This window comes from Pezoporus occidentalis, unplaced genomic scaffold (genome assembly GCF_034315485.1).
Source record: "Pezoporus occidentalis ecotype Australia unplaced genomic scaffold, CSIRO_AGI_Poc_V1 ctg81, whole genome shotgun sequence".
NCBI classification, from domain to species: domain Eukaryota; kingdom Metazoa; phylum Chordata; class Aves; order Psittaciformes; family Psittacidae; genus Pezoporus; species Pezoporus occidentalis.
The window spans coordinates 5,177,626-5,197,611 of record NW_026916170.1 but is presented as its reverse complement, the minus strand read 5'-3'; the positions used below and the strand labels follow the sequence as shown (position 1 = coordinate 5,197,611).

At 37.0% G+C, this 19,986-nt stretch overlaps 1 protein-coding gene across 4 annotated transcripts in view; it reads right to left on the bottom strand.

Annotated features, from left to right (window-relative positions):
- OFD1 (OFD1 centriole and centriolar satellite protein) overlaps window positions 1-19,986 on the bottom strand; it is a 32,558-nt gene that overhangs the window by 5,160 nt on the left and 7,412 nt on the right. For 3 of the 4 annotated variants that reach the window (XM_062603769.1, XM_062603767.1, XM_062603771.1), the window contains 11 exons: window positions 19,466-19,639; window positions 17,465-17,571; window positions 16,438-16,557; window positions 15,053-15,126; window positions 14,266-14,378; window positions 13,937-14,126; window positions 13,169-13,299; window positions 12,681-12,792; window positions 10,651-11,259; window positions 7,438-7,570; window positions 2,631-2,731 (listed from right to left, as the gene is read on the bottom strand). In XM_062603769.1, the coding sequence (XP_062459753.1) occupies window positions 2,631-2,731; window positions 7,438-7,570; window positions 10,651-11,259; window positions 12,681-12,792; window positions 13,169-13,299; window positions 13,937-14,126; window positions 14,266-14,378; window positions 15,053-15,126; window positions 16,438-16,557; window positions 17,465-17,571; window positions 19,466-19,639 (1,864 nt within the window). The remainder of the gene's footprint in view (window positions 1-2,630; window positions 2,732-7,437; window positions 7,571-10,650; window positions 11,260-12,680; window positions 12,793-13,168; window positions 13,300-13,936; window positions 14,127-14,265; window positions 14,379-15,052; window positions 15,127-16,437; window positions 16,558-17,464; window positions 17,572-19,465; window positions 19,640-19,986) is intronic. The other variant, XM_062603768.1, reaches the window with a different exon arrangement.

The following is a 19,986-nucleotide window of genomic DNA, read 5'->3' as shown; positions in this document are numbered from 1 at the left end:
CTTCAAAATATTTTAAAGGAATTATAGATGAAAGCATCAGAGAAAATGTCTGCCAAGCCATCAAACTAGCTAAGTTACAAGACTGTTTCAGTTTCTTACAAAAGCACCAGAAGTCCTACCAGCTTCACCTGGGAAAGTGAATTCTACGCAAGTTTTACCTAAGATCAAAATGATGAGCAATTACATTCAGAAGAAAAGCTATTCTGTTTTTTTTGCTCTCCCTTTAAATTGAGGTTTATATTATAGCATTATCAACATCATTATTTCCACATGAAACTTCAGTAATGTTTTCTGGGGTAAGTAATGTTTAGTCAAAAACTTCCTTTCACAAATAGGTTCCTGATAAATATTATATCTAAATTCTAAAGGTCTGATAACCTCACAAAGGAAACAAACCAAACCCAAAACAATATAGCACAAAATATCTTTACATTAACTACTCTGCAAAAGACAAAAAGGTAACAGTTTTTGTACACCATCACTGCTTTATGTAAGGGTGGACAGCAAGAGATGCATTCTTCCTTAAGACAAGCACATCAACTAAAGCAATTACTGCCAACAGAAATTCCAATCTTTTCTCGCTAGAGCTCACTCACAGTAGGACTAAAAGGCTTCCACCACATTTTCTGGCATCTTCTTCAGTCAGGTTATTTTTTCCTACTCTTACCAACTTCTTCCTTAATGGTATCTTACTCTACATTTACTTTTTAGATTCTACATCCTTATCCTCCCTCCTTCCCAGGTTTCTCCTGGGTTACTTGCTCCCTTTTTTAGCCATTCTGGTTCCCTTCTGCACACTGAGATTGCCTTGTGATGCAGTCTGACCCAGCTGAAGTACTGTTGATTGAGAAATCATCAGCATATGCAAGCTCTTAAAACCATCCTTTCAACTACCCCACATCACTTAATGACACAATGGTAACTTACTTGGGCACAGCACCAAACTCAGGTAGATTTGCTAAGGAAATGCCAGTTTAGCCTCATATGTGATAAAAGCAGAGTATCTAATATATTCTTAAAGTCTCTAATACAAAATGAAACGAGTAAATCTAAATCTAACTAAAATATGAGATGAGTAGAAACCATTAGTGGCTACAGACTCAACTCACATTCAAATAATGCGTTTAAAGCTTAAAAAAAGAAAAGTAAATGAGCTAAATTAACAAATAATGAATATACTGAGTAAGACTTCACAGAGACATTAACAGATGAGTCGTCAGCTTCTGCTAGTTACCAACACTAAAAACTGTCAGCACAATCGCTGTTCAAACAAACAGTAGCTTTTGGGGTTGGCTCTTTTTAAAACACTGAAAGCTCTATACTCGTAGGTTCAGGAGCATGAGCAACTGCATCACTCCATCTATCTAACCACAACCGAAAGAATAAGCCAGTCTGGGACCTAACTCACACCAGTTAGAGATATTTTCCTTGAAATCAGTGATTCTAACTCTCCCATACAATAATCTCTTCACCAACTGTGGATTAATCATACCACCTAATGACGTATCTCCACCAGTATCAAGACTTTACAGACCTATCAAAATTTAAAAATGGGAAAGGTGTTTAGCTTGCAGTCTACATCTTTCTTACTGACAGTTTCACTTACTTTAAACCCCCAGTTTCATAGGAGAGAACTCTGCTCAGGTCCAACATTAAGATGTCACTCAAATGCTATAAAATTAGGAAATACAGCCAGCAAATGTGCTCCTATTTTTCTCTCAGTACACAAATGGCTATAAAGTGCATTAACTTCAGCTATCCTCCTTTTTCTACAGTACCACAGTTACATCAAAAATTTTTGGGAACTGACCCTGTAGGCTTACTGCAGCATATAGAGAGAAGGAAACAGCACTCAACACAAACCATTACTGACATAATGACAAAGGCCTTCCTGCAATCAGCAAGAGCACAAAAATGTAAATAAATAAAATGCTGACCTCAGAGGAAAAAAAAAAAAAAAAATAGGGTAACACTGATGTTTCAGTAACTGAACCACATGTTCCAAAACTACTCAAAGATGCTGATTAATGACAGCATAATTGCAACTGCTCTTTACACGCTTACAAACACTTCTAAAGTTACTACTAATTCATAATACTATTTAAGCCACAGTTACTGAAGGAAAAAAATCAACAACAGTACATGTAATGGCTGCAAGAAACTTATCTTCAAAATTACAGCTTGGTAATAGTACTCTGATACCAGTCCACAAGAAACACCCCTTGGAGTTTTACTTTACACAGCAAATACGAAACAGCTTCCAGTTAGTTCATATACTAATATGCTTTGCTGTTTAAAACCAAAACCACCCTACACCATTTTAAACCACTCTGAAACAACTGTCAGATCTACATGCATTAATCAGAACAAGGTTATGCAAGATTCTGGAACAAAAAGTTCTCAAAGTTCAGAACCAACTTGATTTTAGTGTGTACTTACTGCTACATACCCTTCTCCTCCTAAATGCACAAATATGAAGAAAATTTATCCCTCATCATTAGAGACTCTTTTTCTTATTTCAGTCAGACTTTATTCTCTCCCACTACAGTCTTAAGCTATCAAGAAAATTGTCTCACAACCATTAAGCACTAAGGTGTTAAACGAACTGTCTAAAATGCACAAACACTTACATTCAAGAGAAGAAATGCATTCTTCAAGGTCCTCATGTATTAGTTCGTCTAGTTTGGGAATGTCACTGAAATCTGGTTTATCTGTTTGTTGATTATGAAGTCTGAAAGAAAAAGGAAGGACGTAAACAATTTAATAAATATAAATGCTAAACTTTTAAGCAAATAGCAATCTGAGATTTAAATACAAGGGCTACTTACATGCTTAGAAGCAGATTAAACCAAACATAAAAAACATGCAACGAGAATGCTGTAACTTTCTGGCTCAAAGGCTGAGGTATTTAAGTACATTTAAATGTATTTTGGTGACGTTTACCAAGAGACAGCTCCACCTCTCTGATAGCTAGCTGCATGCTGCCTTCCCCTAAGGCCTATAAATAACATAAAGGTATTATATTAAAACAAATTGCACCCTCAAAAAGCATAAAAAGGAGTAAGAAAAAAGGAGGAATACAATGAGTTGTGACATTTAGTCAAATGAAATTAAGAAATTTGCCTTTTTAGGCTCTCTGTTATAGTCTAATTCCCACTTTGATGTCATTTTAACAGATGTGTTTGAAGTATATTAGGATTAGATGTCTGGCAAAACATATATGCAGGAGTGAAAATGTGGGTGCTATGAAAAGTGGGGTTAGTGCCCTCATTCTAAATCCCCATTTATCTCATCAGAAAGATAATGTGAAAGAACAGTATCTCCCATGTGACCCAATTACTAAACCCTGACCAGAACCAGAACAGAAAAAAGCAGTGTAGGTCACTAATGAAATTCAAGAGCAGCACTTCATAAAGGAGCTTATTCCACACCAGCTGGTGCTCTTCACCACCACATAAATATGTTGTACTTACAATCTAAGGAATTCAGGTCTTCTATGGAGCAAAAGTGGAGAATAAACAAAACATGCCCCCACGATGAGACATGTTCAACAAAAATGTAAATGGGTGGACAAACAACTAAAACTGCATTGCCAGAAGGATAGTTCAATAAAATCAGTGGGGGAAAACACCCTGTAAATTAAATATGGCAGAGTAAATGGAACGTCAAGTTTCTGGAATTCTGTGTCATGTTTTTAGCCTTTCCCTCACAGAAATGGTTAAGTGTTAAGTATTTTTTTTAAGGATGCAAGGTTCATGGACATCCATGCCACTTTCTTCAATACCACATCCTGCTAGACAGACAGTCAACACACTGCCCCGAGTCAGGAAACTGAAGAGGTCAGCTCCATGAAGAGAGGTAAACACACATATTTCCAAACAGTTTTCAAAATTCATTCCATCATGCAAAGTTGGCAACCAAGCCCTGAGCTGTACTTAATGTCAATATTCCATAAAACAAGACTGCTATGCCAGTCAACACCAAATTGTTAAACCGCATAGGGTATGCATAAAATTACCATTAAAGCTTAAAAAAACCCCACCAAAACCCCAATCACCACCATCTAAACTATTTTGTTAATGTCCAAAATTACTTTTTTAGCCTAAAACTGGTAATAAACCTCACAATCGGTTTCTTCATTCCTAAATAAAAAAAGGCATAGTTTAGATAATAATCTGCCTTATAACTCCAGTCTTCCTGTGTTTATTGGCTTCCTTCATAACACTCATATCTTGAAAAATAAACAAGGAGCTCCTGTAGTCACAGATGCAACTGTTCTGCCCCACTGACATTGGTCTAACTTGTAATGGCTTACTGGTGTTAGAGCATTGTATTTTCTTTTCAAAGCTCCCATTGCCACTTAAAATCTACAGGTCATAAACTAATCCCACGACACACCGATGATGCAGCATTTACCCAATAATGAGTAAATAACTGGAAAAGCCCACACATGCATTTCTCAAATATTTTATGTAACAGAACACAGTCCAAGGCACAAGAAATTGAGAAATCCTCAACGTTTTCCCTTTAGGAAGGCCTTGGGAAAGCACAATGTTCAAGAAAATTATTGGGACCTCATCCCCTTGCTTTGTCACAAGGAACTCAAGAACACAACTACAACCCATTGCTGCCTGCCGAGACCCTGGCCTTTTCTTTGCAACACAACTTGCTCATGCTATTCACTCTTCAGGCAGCGTGGACTCTATAACATCCTTCAAAGAAGTACAGTCCCTCCCAGTATTAGAGCATTTTCCCAAGCCACCTTAACATGCAGGTTAACATTCAAACTTCGCTTTGTAAGGTCTGTCAGAGGAATACAGGATATCTGAGATATACTGTAGAAAATGCCAATCAAAAGGGAAAGAAGAGACAGCCACTTAAAGGAAATAACCTTCCAGTCCCTGGAAATACCAACAGCTTCTTTTCAAGGCCAAGATCATAAAGGCTCTCCCCAAATTCTAACCACAGAATAGACCCTGTCTACATGAAATGTCTAGTCTATCGAGGACTTGATAAAAAATAAGCCGCATGAATGCCTGCTAGAGCTGCCCCAGGACAAGCTGTCTTTCTTCCGCCATCAAATCCATAATGATGGCTAGCAGGTTAAGGCCAATTCAAGTTTCTCTAAAGAAAGAAACATTAATAATTAAATATTTGAGCTTTTTCTGAAGACATCTATTCAGGATTCTCAATTTTGGACAGTGGAGGCACCAAATGACCATAAGAACAGACGAATTTCATGCATAGAAATAGGAGATACAGAGAGGAAAGAGAAGTCATTCTTATGCAGCTTAATTTTGCCAAGTTACTCACTTACTTAAAAAAAAAAAAAGAACAACCAACCAAACCAATCAAAAAACAAAAAGAGAAAAGTTCTGCTACCCATTATCCCTTTCGCACATGCAAAGGAGACTGGAGAATTCCTATTCTGGAAATTATAAGATAGACACATGAACAAGCTCTTCAGAGAACAACAACAACAAAGTTAGCATTACAGCTTGCTAATGAAGTGAGAATGTGCAACTGCCTTGATTTAAATTCTCAGGTAGCAGAAACTACCAAGCTTCAATCAGTAAAAGCTCAGCAGTCAGGTCACAGATGTGAAAAATAGAGACACAATAAAAGAGACATAGCTTTGCTCAAGGAATTAGTGGCCTTTTTTTTCATTAAGGGGTTTTGTGTGCATCAAATATAACCTTGGCAGCTTTTGAACATCAAGCGTATTCAAAACACCTGTTCTAAGGAAGATGAAAAATAATTTTAAGTCATTGAAAAATGAAGTTTACTCCTCTAAAGACCCAACTTTGTCTTCTGAAACAAAGTTTGTTCTCAAATTAGTCTACAATGTCAGCAAGAGTTCTTGTTAGCGTTACTGGAACCAAATTTATATGGATGGCATAGAAACCTACTAGAGGAATCAAAACTGCCAAAAAAGCCCATGACAGCAAGCTGCTAAAAATACATTCACATTTCGGTAATTCATACGAGGGTGAGATGTCCGACAGGACTGCTGTGAATAAGACATGCCAAGTAACAGTTAATTGGCTACCGTAGTACCTTCACATTCCCATTTGCAACATGGTTCAAACATTATTCTTATCTAAACAGTGTACAGTCCAAATTTTTAACTTACCAATATGGTCCAAAGTTACAGGACACCAGGAAAAGTCAGATACATCTTGGACATATGCATACATTCCTCACTGCTTAAAAAACTAACACTTTTTCATAGATATTATAGTCATACAAGACAGTGGTTGTTTAACTCAGATTTACATTTAGGAACAGATTTTAAACATTTTCAGAATGCTTAAACTTCTGGAAAAGCCATTTTCTGAAATTAGTGATTAACAAAACATTTATTTATTAACAATACATCTTTTAGTCAGCTGCCTGAAAATGGTCTACTATGTAAAGAAATGCAATGGAACAGGTGGATTACAGCACTACAGTAGATTTCAAGCCCTGCAGAGCTTGAAATACGAGAATCCAAAGCAAACCTTGCTTTCAAAAGTTTGTCAGAACACTGACACAGGAAACACTGAAGAGCAAACAGGGGCAGAAGCAAAGAAGGGCAAAAGCAAAATTCATCATTAAATCTATGTAGATATCTACAACAGTCTGAAAAACAACAAAGTCAGTCAGTCCTGAGCCCAGGAACATCTAACCCTTTTATGACTTTTGCCTTAGTGTTGGCATTGCACACCAAAGGAACCACCTGCTATCTTCGAAGGCACACATGGCAACAAAGCAATACTTACATTGGTTGAAGTGGCACAACCTGAAAGTGCTGAGAAACGCAGTTCTACACATTAATATCCTTAAATGGCAGAATTTGAGCTAAGTTTCAGTGATGGATGTTTATCAATTTATTCTATCTGCATTAAACTAACATGTGCTTAGGATGCCTCAGGTTCTCACTCCCCAGATTGACTTGTCAGTCCTTCACCTAGCACTTTTGGACTTTTTAGGCCCTGGGTCTACTGCTGCCATTACCGTTTGCCCCAACAGAGGGAATCTTTCTAAGCTTTCATCTTCGCTCAGCTACAACAGTTAAATGACTTTACAGAACACTACGTAAATCAATCAAGTTTTACTTTGTCACAGGACAAGACTTCTTTTTCTTTTTTTTTTTTTTAAGAAACACCACATTCACCTGAAGTTTCTAATGCACTTAAGTATTTCATTGCACATAACTTTGCACTGTAAGGAAGTACAAATTTAACAGAGATGAAAAATATGAAATCATTATTTGCCAAAGGTGTTTGGCTGTGGGGGGGGTGGGGGTGTTTGTTTTTTTTATAACTAAGTCCCTCCTGAGGCATGATATTCAAGAAGGGAAATCCTTATCCATCTTTAGAAGAGCTTGGCATGCACAGGTAGATAAATGTTTCTTTAAAAAGCAGGTTAAAAAACTTGCCTTGTAAACAATGTTACCTGATTTTCTGGCCGTGACTGGATGGTGAGGAAGAAACAGACTCAGAAGACGAAAGTGGATATGGCTTTGAAATAGGAGAGAGCACCTTGTCAACACTCTGCTGTGAAGAGTTAAGGTACAAGTGACTGGTGTCTGCAGAATGAAAATCACACAGTTAGTATTAGTCAGTTATTTGTCCTACCATTTCTCAGACAAGGCTGCACATGCATAATTGAACCGTGCAGACACCATAAGACAACTAACATCCAGTTCTTAACCTGACTTCTTGTGCTGGTAATTTCTTTATTTTGGGTTTGTTTGGTTTAGTTTTCCTGTGGGCAATTCTCCTTTACAGGCCTTCACCATCATAAACTTACTCCTTACAAAGCCATGATTTTCATCACCCATACACCTATGTTCCCTGCAAACTGCAGCCCCTCTGCAAAACACCAAATAATTTCTCCCTTGCTGGTCATTAGAGGAAGCAGTTACGGACACAGATTTTAAGTTAAGGATGTGCTTACTAGCCAGCTAAAGATAACTCTTGAGGTATCTCAAAGGCGATGCTTCATTAGGAAATTAAACCTGAAAGGTTTTTTCTACAGATTCATGAAAATAGGCAATGAAGGAAGGAAGAAAATCTTTGAAGGTTTTATCCTCTTATCAACAGCTGTAAAGTCAGCAAAGAAGGAAACAGAGTATAACTAGAGAGTCTTGAGTTTCCTAAGAAACCAAGGTAAAAAACAAAATCCATAAATTATAAAAGGCTTTTAATCAAATTTGCAAAGTCCAGCGCTTTGGTTAAATTTTACCTTGCAATTTCAATTTTCCTTTCTTGTGCAGCTGTACAGGTCTTTCATTACTAGACTATGAATTATTACTTTTCCCCACAAGATATGATATTCACTCAGTAGGCAGGTACTGGTTTTTTTCCTTCTCTCCATTAACTAAATAACTTTTACAGTATTCAGTGCTAATTTGGCTCAAGAAATAGATAAAAAGTTACTATTAACACTCCCATACTTGAAGTCCTTTCAGATGGTTGCATAGAAGTGGACCCAACTCACAGTGTACATCCCACTGCAGAAATCAGGATGCTTCAGACTAGGGGTTGCCCATGTATTTTTACCTCCAGACAGCCCCTACGCTCACGCATCACAGATGAACACCCTCTAGGGAAGGTGAGCACTAACAGAACAGGACCCAGCAGTTATGTCATACTCATGTATCAGAAGTACCTGTTAGTGGTACAAACCCTCAGCTTACCCACATCCAATCTTCTATAAAATAACTTGTCAAACTTTCATGTGCAAAACAAATGGACAAGAACAGCATGCAGTACTTACGCACGTAAGTACTTAGTGGCTCCTCAGTGTAACACATACTGCCTGCCAGAAGACAGACGGCACACCAGTCATCTCATACCATAATCTACTACAACCTACTATCACTTCGAAATGATGCAGGATTGAATTTACTGATGTTCTACCAGGAGACAAATACCTGAGGTGTTTGGCTCATAGCTTGCTATCTGCAAGACACACCAACCTTGCTCTTTCTCATCAGAAAGCATGAAGCTTGATCAAGTAATGATTAAGGTGAAAAGTACTGATCAAGTAATAAGATGGCAATCTGAATTTTCTCCTCAGAAACTATTTCTTGATCTGTGTTACTGCCCACAGATTGGAGACAGCAAGCAGGGGAAAGCAGAAAAGGATCCTCTCCTACTTTTAGTAGCTTTTTACAGGAGGACACACTTCTTCCTTTCATCCTTCAAAGATAGGTCCTCCTGATCATGAAGTTTTATTTCTGCATCTCCATCTGTTGCCACTGGAACAATAACTTCCACAACTTACTCATGGTATGACAAAGTACTTCCTTCTCTTTCCTTTCAATTTCACAGGATGGTAGGGTCTGTGAAGGAGTGGTTAACTTGTTCGTTTTCAACTTTTCTACATCACTCATTGCCTTCCAGATTTTCCGCAGCCCACCTCTGCCAACCCTTTTCCAAACTAAGCTGCCTTTCTTGCATTTAACCTTCCTTCACACAGAAGCTGTTCAGTATCTTTGCTTGGTTTTCTTAGTATCTCTTTTTCACATCCCATTAAATCCACTTTGGGCTAGGGCAACAAGAATTGTGTGACTTGACAAGCAGACACACAGCAGGATTTGAAACAACATACCATTGTTTAATTTTCAATTCTTTTCTATTCTGTTTGCTTTCCTGAACACTGCCCTTTTGAAAAAAAATTACTTTGTAATTATTAGACACTGTCAAATTAATAGCAAGTTACAATTTTCCAAACACTAATCCCTTCCCCCTTAAAACTGCTCAGGAATATTTGATAAAGATGTCACAGCAAAAAGAACAAACAAAATCACAGCTGGACTTCTCAGATGGGAAAACTCAATTTAAGAGAAGCCAGATGAAGCAGTCTTTTGCTGCACATGTTAACTACAGTGTTAAATGAAAGTACAGGAATACAGAGGGAAGGTTATTAAAACTAGGAAGTTACAAATAATGTTGCAAAGTAGTTATGCTTGATTGCAACTTTTGAATGAAACTCTGCATACCATAAAGTTACACCTGCAGTGAACTATATGGCATAATCTTCTCTTAAAGCTACCTAAAGCACAGTATGTTTAGCCTCCCTCAATCTATTTCTCCAGTATCTGTTTCCATGAGGAAGTCACACTCCAAGGTACTAGCATATTTTGTTTCTGACTTCTCCTGACTCTTAGCAATTAACAAATAAGTGAAAGACTACCACTGCTAAATCTTTCTCTTCCCATAGCGCAAGAGGAGCAATAAGGAAAAGCCCAATACCACACCACATTAACAATCATAGAATCATAGTCTGGATTGGAAGAAACCTTTAAAGGTCTTCTAGTTCCAATCCCCCAGCAATGAGCAGGGACATCTTCAACCAGATCAGTTGCTCAGAGCCCCATTCAACCTGACCTTGAAAGTTTCCAGGGGTGGGGCATCTATCACATCTCTGGGCAACCTGTTCCAGAGTTTCACTGTCAAAACTTTCTTCCTTGTATCTAATCTAAAACCTTTCAGCCTGAAGTCCCTTGTTCTGTTGCAACAGGCCCTGCTAAGAAGTTTACCCCCATCTTCCTTATAATCTCCCTTTAAGTACTGAAAGGCCACAATATGGTCTCCCCAGAGCCTTCTCTTCTGCAGGCTGAACAACCCCAGCTCTCACGATGCCCTCATCGTGACTTACCATCTGAAACTTTCTTACTGAGATCTCTTTCCACTTTGGAAACGGGAGTAGAAGAAAGGCATCTTGAAACAGATGTTCTTCTGTGTGGTGGCGTTAAGGGATTTTTAAAGACATCAACCGACCCAGTTCCTTTGATGTCTTTTTCATCTCTTGGACTGCTCAGAGGGGAATGCTGGGACCTAGGATTACCCTCAAGAACTTCATGCTGGGCAGACAAGGGTGGTTTACCCATAGCGCACTGTAGAAGTAAAGGAGACTGCATTTTTCTCGGTGTTCTGCTTGCAGCTGCATCCTGCATGACACTGCGTCGATAGTTCCTGTAGGCTTCTTCCAAATACTCTGCCTCTTCTTCTAGTTCTTTTATTCTAGCCCGGGTTTGTGCCATACACTCCAGGTCAGAATCTGTAGAAACACTGTGTGGCTGTAGCTGCTGCCAATAGCCAGATCTTGGAACTGCATTTACCTTCATGGCATCAGTCATAACCTGATTCTTCAGGAATGCACTATCCACATAAATATCATGAGGTACAGCTCTGTCACCGGTGAAGTCAAGGACAGAGCGATCAACAAGTGAAGGCTTTGGATTCCGATACACTTCATTTTCCAGAGCTAAATGATAGCAATGAAAGTGAGTGACAGTAAACAGTGAGAGAGGGAGATGATAACAAAACAGAAAAAGTCAAACATAGCATTCAAATTCCAATTTGATCAAAATGACTTTTATATAGAATTGGATTAATTTTGAGAATTTAATGAGTTGACTTAAATATATTTTAATGTAGCTGCACAGCTGCAAATAATAACTGATTTTTTTTAATATATAATTCTTCCATATAAAACTATCACAAAGTGTGCACTCCACAATGTTATTTCTTAAATTACGCTTAAATGAAAAATAAAAATGAAAATGTCACCACTTTGGACACATAAAATCCAATCATGCTGTTAAAGGGTGAGGGATACAGGGCAGGCTACAAGTCTTAACAGTTTCCTTCTATTCAGATAACAAAAAAAAAAAAAGTGGAGAAAACCTACACTGTAAATAGATAATGTTGCTTTGAGTTTGTTTGTTTGTGGGTTATTTCTCCACAACTGTCAGTTAAATGGAACGTTCTGGGGCTATCTGCTTCCTGGCTTGCACTTTTACACTTCAGCAAGCTCAAAAGACCAATCTATCGGGCTGTATTTTTCTCAGTAAATGAACAGCTTTGGTTTTATTTACATAAATGGTTCTTCAATGACATCCTTAACTCCGATGCAAAATAAAAGTCTCTTCAGTACCTTAGACATTTAATTAAAATTTATACTTGCTATTTTGACACTAACAAATTTCCAATTCCAAATGGTACCAATACTTGTACCACATATGAAAATGCACGTTGGTCTATCAAATAATATAAAGTATGGATATACCTAACTATGCTGCAATCATTGAAGAATTTTAAAATCAAATATACATCCCAAAATTGTATTTGTCATACTTGATATTAGCAATTTGACACAGGCATCTTCAGAACTGGCACTTCTTCAGCAGAATGAATTGCTTTAGGCAAATTACGCTTTTGCCTCTCTAATGCCCACACAAGGTGCATAAGTGATTAGCCTTGACAACAAACGCTCAGAAGTTTGATTTAAATTTGTGAGGTATGCAATACAGTTTCAAATTGGTTATTCTTATTACAAACATTCAAGAATCAAAATGCACTAAAACACAACTTGCCTCCTAGAAAACAGTGATTATGTTAGCAACAAACATTAATGCCTTTATGCTGAAGAAAAACAAGTAAGAAAAACATGCAAGTATTCAAGGAGGAATGTTTTTCCTTCTTCCTGTATATATGTTTTTCATTTGCAGTAAGTGTACTTTTTAAATTGGACTTTTAAATAGATTTTTATTTTAAACTTGAAATCCACTCACTGGTGTTATATTAGTTCTGTGTAACTGCAGGTTCTTTAAGCTTTTGGAAATTCTTACACTGGTTAGGTAAGTGAACTTCTCATAAAGGACTGCTCTGGTGTAAGACACAAACCTGCCTGTGTTTGTTTCACCTGCAGTTTCAGTTCTTCAACCTGCACATTTAACTTCCTGACAGTAGTTTCGGAGTCTAACAACTGGGCCTTTAATTGAGCACAACGCTCAACCTATAAGAGATTAAGAGAAAAACAAAATCAGCGTAAATCAAACAAAAAGAGTAATCTCAACTGTCTGAATACTAATTCCTAAATGTTTTTCAGGTCCAGTCAAACCATATACACACAATATCCTACTGAAAGTCAGTGCTGGCAACTTAATGACTTAAAAAGACTTAGTTTTGTTATGTTGGGTTGGTTGGGGTTTTGGGGGTCATTTTTTGGTGATGTTTGGTTTGTTTTCTTTAGAGTTGCTTACATAAAAATAAACAGAGTATAAAAAAAAAACAAAAACAAAATATAAACTGCCTGCACAGGCACATAGATAAAGATGAACGAGATGACAGGAAGAAGAAAGAATTAAAATTATTTAGGAAGAATAATTTACCTCACTTTGTAACTGCTTTTCCAAAGTCTGCCTATAATTTTCAAATTCATCCAGTGCCAGCTTCTTAGAATGCTCCACTCTCCTCAGCTCCACTTGGCAGGCCAGATGCTCTGCTGAGGGCTGGGACAGCTCTACCCAGAAAGAGAAATACTAGACAGTCAGCTGTAAAATAGTTAAGTGTGTACTTTTCTACATGATAACCCCTTCAAAATGTCAAGCTGATATGCTTTTAGGAACATAACAAGGCTTTGTTTGAATAAAATACTTAGGGATCTTTTCTCTTGCTTTTCAAAGGATGGAAATTTTTATTGGTGGGGTCATCCAAGAATTAGACCCAGACTGTCCTATTCTGGAAGAAAAATGTACATCCTTACCTTACGTAAGTGGGTGCACATGTCTATCTTCCCATAATCTCAAATGCACATTAAAAATAATTGGCATTTTATAACTATAGTCAGGCAAGCACCTCAAAATAACAATGCAATGTTCTTTTACTACTATTAACCATACTAATGCTATGGTTAGAAATATTGCACTGCTTTTTTGAAAGTCTTCATATTATAGCAAACAATTCAGGATTTCTCCTATACAGGCATATTAAAGAAAATAAATATCAAGGACTGTTTCATTTTACACAAAGATTAGCTGGGATTTATTGCAAACCACTAGTAAACCTAATACAAAGAATGGATTGTAATGAAAACTATTTCTAAACAAATACTTGTAGGGAAACATAAACAAGAAAATTACTAAATCAGTCACACTGACTGTCTCGAAGATGCTGGTTTTCACTACGAGTTTCATCCAACTGTTGCCTAAGGAGTTTATTCTGCACTTGGAGCTCCAATTTCTCTTCCTTCAGCAAAGGATAGTCTGACAACTCTTTGAGTTTTTCTGTCAACAACTGATTCTGTTTATTTAGCAACAGAACCTGGGCCGTCGCTGACTCCAAATCCAGCTGCAGATAAAGAACAGTTTAGAAGCTTATGAACTTCTGTACTACTTCAGAATTATTTTTATTTCACATTTTCTTTTTTTAATATAGCTCAAATGCACTAACTATAATACAGCTTCTTTAAATTCATGTTTACAGTTACCTCAAGCTCTTTTGTGCGTGATATAGCTTGCTTGAGCTCTTCCTTTTTGGAATTAACAGCAATGGCTTCTTCACGCAAAAGCAAAGCTTTCTCTGCAGGGAGGATTACAAATGCTGAATTAAAATTAGTAGAGCATTACAGTAAAAAAACTGTGTCAGCAAAACGAGTTTAAGCTGCTAAGCCCAGCATTCAATTTAAATCAATACATAAAAATGACTGTATGTTATACACACTCCTTCAAGATTAAGTAAATCACACTGTGTGAATATATTCATATGCATACATATACTCCTTTAGAATTAAGTAAATCAAATTCATATGCACATGACATACCCTTTCTTCCACATGCCCCTAAATTAAAAGTCTAAACATGTAATCTGTCCCAGCTCTCTTCCTCAACCTCCAATTAAACATCTTGTACACAATAAATGTAGAAGCTGGCAACCATTCAAGGGTATGGTACCAGATTGTACAAGAGTTCAATTAGAGAATGAATGAGCTAGTAGAACTTCAGAAGGAGATGGGAAACTGAAAAAGCAGGGATGCTTTGCAGCCTCTGTGTGAAGCAACAGCTCACAGTTCCCACTGCATTCTGAACAGTAAGGAATTGCCAACCTGTCATTGGAACCTGCTACATGTTTTCAAAATCTATTTTGATGGCTTTTCTGTCACTTATCCCACTGTTACTTAACATCGTGACTGTTCAGTAACAACAGTGTTTTGACACCTATTAGTAAAAGCTCTAGAGATAAAACAGCTACTTTACTGATCTCAGAGAGATGGTTACCTTTATTTTTTTTCTCATCTTCAGTAACCTTATTGGTTCTGGCTATGTATTCTTCCTTTAATTCAAGCTGATATCTAGAAGTAAAAAGAATTATATATTCCAGTTTGCCCAGGGGGGTTGTGGAGTCTCCCTCTCTGAAGACATTAAAAATACGCCTGGACATGTTCCTGTGTAACCTGCTCTAGGTGGCCCCGCCTTGGCAGGGGGATTGGACTAGATGATCTCCAGAGGTACCCTCCAACCCTAGTGATTCTGTGATACCCAAAGTATGTGTGTACACATGTGTGTGCACTTGTGTAAATTCCAGTTTTCCAAGACTAAACTATAATCACACAATTATTTATCGACAAAATCAGTCATTGAAGGCTCACTGAAACAGTTGGAAAGGGCCCTGCCAATCACCTCATTCAAGCACCTGCCAAAAAGCAAGACTCCCACCAACTCTAGAGCAGGTCACCTGTGGCTCTTCCTACCAAAGTCTTAAAAATCTCAAAGAATGGACACTCCATCACCTCCCTGGATGACCTGTGCCAATGCTGCACTGTCCTCCCAGGAATTTTTTTTCCCCATGTCCAAGCTGAATCTCCCAAGAGACAATTTACACTCCCTGCCATATGAATTCAGAAGTCACATCTGACAGACCCAGTACTATCGTGCCAGAATTTTAGTAGACCGCCCCCACGTTCCTCATGACTTTCTTGAATTGGGGAGCACAGTCCTGGGCATGGTATTTCTAGCACAGACTTCACCAATACCTGAAGGGTATACTCACTGCAACACCTCAAAAGCAGTCACAGATGATGTCTTAAGCTTTCAAAGAGCATTTCTAAGCAAATTGCTTGAAACCATGTTCAAGCAGATGGTAATCAATTAAACAGGGTGATCTATATCAGAGAATCCCTCTCCAAAAATGGGGATGGGTTAAGAGCCAATCTGTCTGTACAATGACCTAGTGTGCCTTTCACCCTGTTTCCAAGAAACCTCTAATATCTCTTTAATGCTAATTTCCTCCCATGTCTTCTCTGCATTTGTAAAATGGTCAGTTGTTTTAGGTATGGTTAAAAGAAGTCACTAATACTGCTTCAAATCCTTCTGTCTAAACATGCAACTAATGTCACATCTCTTTCCCAGATAGCAATACAGAATTTAAACTGCAACATAATATAGTCTGTAATAGAATTATTTCCTATAGCAAGCTTTTTCTGAACCTGATAGAACATTTTGTTTCACTAGCAAAGAGCTAAGAAAAAATTTAATCTGATAAAAAAGACTGCCTTTTTCAAAGTCCTTGCTTTGTTATACTTGTCAAAAGAAATCCTAGAGAATTTATTATTCTGTTTTCACAAGAGTAGCATGTGTCTTATTAGAAACAAAGAAAAAATTACTTTAAGAGGTCTGTCTTAAGCTTTTGATCATATGTGTCCTCTATGTTCTTCACAGCAACCTCCCGACGTCGAAGTGCATCATCAATAGCTTTATTTTTCTCTTCCTGAAGTTTCTGAGAGCTGAAATATCCATAAATATGCAGACAACGATCAGTTACAGAGCCAAAAGTAGTTTTGGTTTTTGTTTTGATTTGGTTTGTTTTTTTAATAACACTTAAGAGACATCAAAGGGTAATGTGCTTGCTTGGAACACTGTAGCAATTTATCATCAGAATCTGTCACTGTAATTCATTAAGAACAAGGAGATTTGACAGAAATTAAACTGCCCTATTTAAAATCCAGTACCAATTAATTATGCAGCTAACCCGGGTTAACCCTAGCTCAGTTTCCCACACCAGAAATGCTTCAGAGGAGACAGCGCTAAGCATGCTATTCTACCAGCACCCTCTGCTGGGTTGTTAAAAAACCCCAAGTTTTTGCTATAAAAGCCAGATGACAAAGTAATGACATCAAGTAGTATTGAAAACCTGTCTATAAATGCTGTGTTTTGGTGTTTTTTTTTTTAACCAAAGCAAAATGATATTACTAAGGACAAGTTAAAAAAAAACAACAAAAAAACAACCAACCAATCAAACATACAAAAAAACCAGTAAGGATATTTTGCTTCTTTAGAAGCAAAAATTCATACATATGTTACATAAATGTTATGGTTACATACTGTGTTGGTTTTGTTGTTTATTTTTTTAATTTTAGCACTTCAAAATGAACATCTGGTTCACTGCCTCCAATGTGCTGCTGCACTGGTTTGGTTTTATGAGGTGGCACAGGAAAAAACCCTACATCATCTTTTTTTATGGGGTATCCCTGCTAACAGAGACAGTACACAATACTGCCCAAAATACAAAACATAACTTCTGGGATATATAATCTATTTCAATGTCACAGAAGTAGCAACATCTTGAAGCATGCTTTCCAGAAAAAGGACAATAGCATCATTTAGCATTATATATGCCTTTCAGCAACTTACACTTCGAATGCCTCAATTCTTTGCTTCAGTTCTGCCTCTCTGGTCCTTATGACTTCAATATCTTTCAGTAGACTTTGTCTCTGAGCATATACTTCCTTTGCTTCTATCTAAATCAGAAAATATTATTTCTATTTTTACTTCATACTTTATACAGGTATTTACTGTTTAACACATTCAAACTTTCAAAGATATCCTTCAGGAACTGGTCTTACTCCAATAAATATTATTTATATAGTCATAATTTAACGTAAGATCCAGGATCAATTTTAATTTTTTTTAATTCCTTATCTGCTTTTATCCTGAATAAAAATGGTTGGGATGGAGTCACTACAGTCTATTCATAAACACTTTCCTTTTAAGAAATAGATTAAAACTTCTTTAAAAGAAAAAAAAAGTTTAAAAAAATTACAATGATGAACATGTTCAAAACACTTGAATTTTTTAAAATAAACAATAGTTTTGTATGCTCCTCATAAAAACAAAATTGAAATAGCAAATGCCAAAATGTCCTGATAAAGCATGATTTAAAACTGAAACCGAGTAAACCAGCAGTCTTTCCATTTTTGTAGCTTAATTTACAGAAATCAAACAAATTGTAAAAGGGATTCTCCAAGTGATGAACATGCTAATACCGACCTCCACATATCTTCTTAGCACAAGTCATTATTTCTTTCCAAAGAAATAATAAGTGTCTAAGAAGAATAAAATTATGATTTTGCCATATGGGTGGTCTTATAAAGTTTGCAACCATGGGCATTTGACAATGCTGAAAGACTTAGCTGCTGCTGCTGGTGGTGCAAAAATAGAGCAGTTTGTCAAGACATATTGCCTGGGCTTAAAGTTATCTTAGTAAAGGCTTAAATGACTTTCTACCTTTAGTTTAAATATAATTCAACTCAGTAGAGCTCCTGGTCTCTGTTAAGAGTCTCCAGGTAAATGAAGTGAGTTGCACCAACAATACCAACCAGATATTCATACACGATACTGGACAAATATGTTGACCTAGTAATCCTTTTTTTTTTTTGGTTTTAATTACTGAATTAATTTCATGCTCACAGAAGAAGACTGACAGCATAAAACAGGTGGTCTTCTTGTAAACTTCCAAGGACATCACCATGAAAACAATTCATATCATAGTGATAAGATATTTTCATATTGGAAGGAGGGCAATGGTAGATTCCATCTACATAAATAATAATATATAGAGAGACATGCATGATTCCTTTGCTAACTAATACCATACTCCCATGATGGGGGAAACCCAAAGCAAAACCAAACCCAAACAAAAAAAACACAAACACCACAAGATAGCAAAAACGTGGCTAGCAGTTGTGGATGGCTATAATTTGCATAGAGAGGTCTACTGCTGAGAGCAGGGAAATGGCTAGGAAAACAGGAAACAGACCAGCAATCAAACTATTCTTCCAAAAACTGAAAAGTAATAGAAATCAGGAGAAGACATTTAGAACTATATACAAATTATTGTGTGCTGCAGTAACAGCTACTGCTCTGGCAAAACACCAAGAGTTAACAGCCCAAAAGAGGAACTCATGAACAAAGAGTGTTCAAAAAAACAAACTGAGATGACAGTTTATAGTACAGACAGTGGCTATTAATAATATACAACATATAATGACACAAAGAAATGGCATATGCATACCATACAGTCTACATATTCCATTTAGTTTAGTGCTCTTCTGAGCTAAAAGAATTTCTAGCACAACTAAAAGCAACATTCAACTTACTAAAACAGATTTAAAAGTATTTATTACATTTAAATCCTTCAATACTAACTTGCAGAACTGTTCCTTTTCCAGCCTACACTCACTCTTGCAGCTGCTAAATGCATTCCCCTAATTATGAGAGTATAAGTAAATCCAAAGCTTTCGCTAATAAGCCAATTAAGATCTGAAGGTAAATCTCCCAAAGATAAAAGGACAGGTTAAGCAACTCCCTGAATCCTTTTGTACTAGATTAAGAAAAAAATATTTGGAACTTTACCTCTTGCTGCTTTTGAAGCCTCTCAATAGCATTCTTTTCACGAGAAATCAAGGCTTCAGCCTTTGCTTGATGTGCTCGCTCTAGCTCATGACGCAACTCAGAGATTTCTTTCTGGGTCTGTGCTTTCTCCTCCATCTTAATCTTTGCTATTTCAACTTCTTTAAAATGTTCTAGCTTTTACATAAAGAGGAAGACCAAGGTTAAGTAGGGCCATCTTCAAATTGACAACCACTCCTCAGACAATTCTAAATTTCACCTAGAAAGTCTTGTTACGAAATGATAATTCAATGAAAATAAATTACTGTGATAAAAATATCTTAGCAGCACATACTATTTGCATGTATCACATACATTTCATGTATTTATCTGGAATCCCAAAGCAGATCTTACACAAAACTAATAGCTTTAGACAACAGCAGAACAGAGACCTATGAAGAAAAACACACTGCAGGACTGGTACTCTGCTTGCAATTAAGGCATGGCCACACTCTTTAATTCCTCCTCTGACACGGTCTCTATTC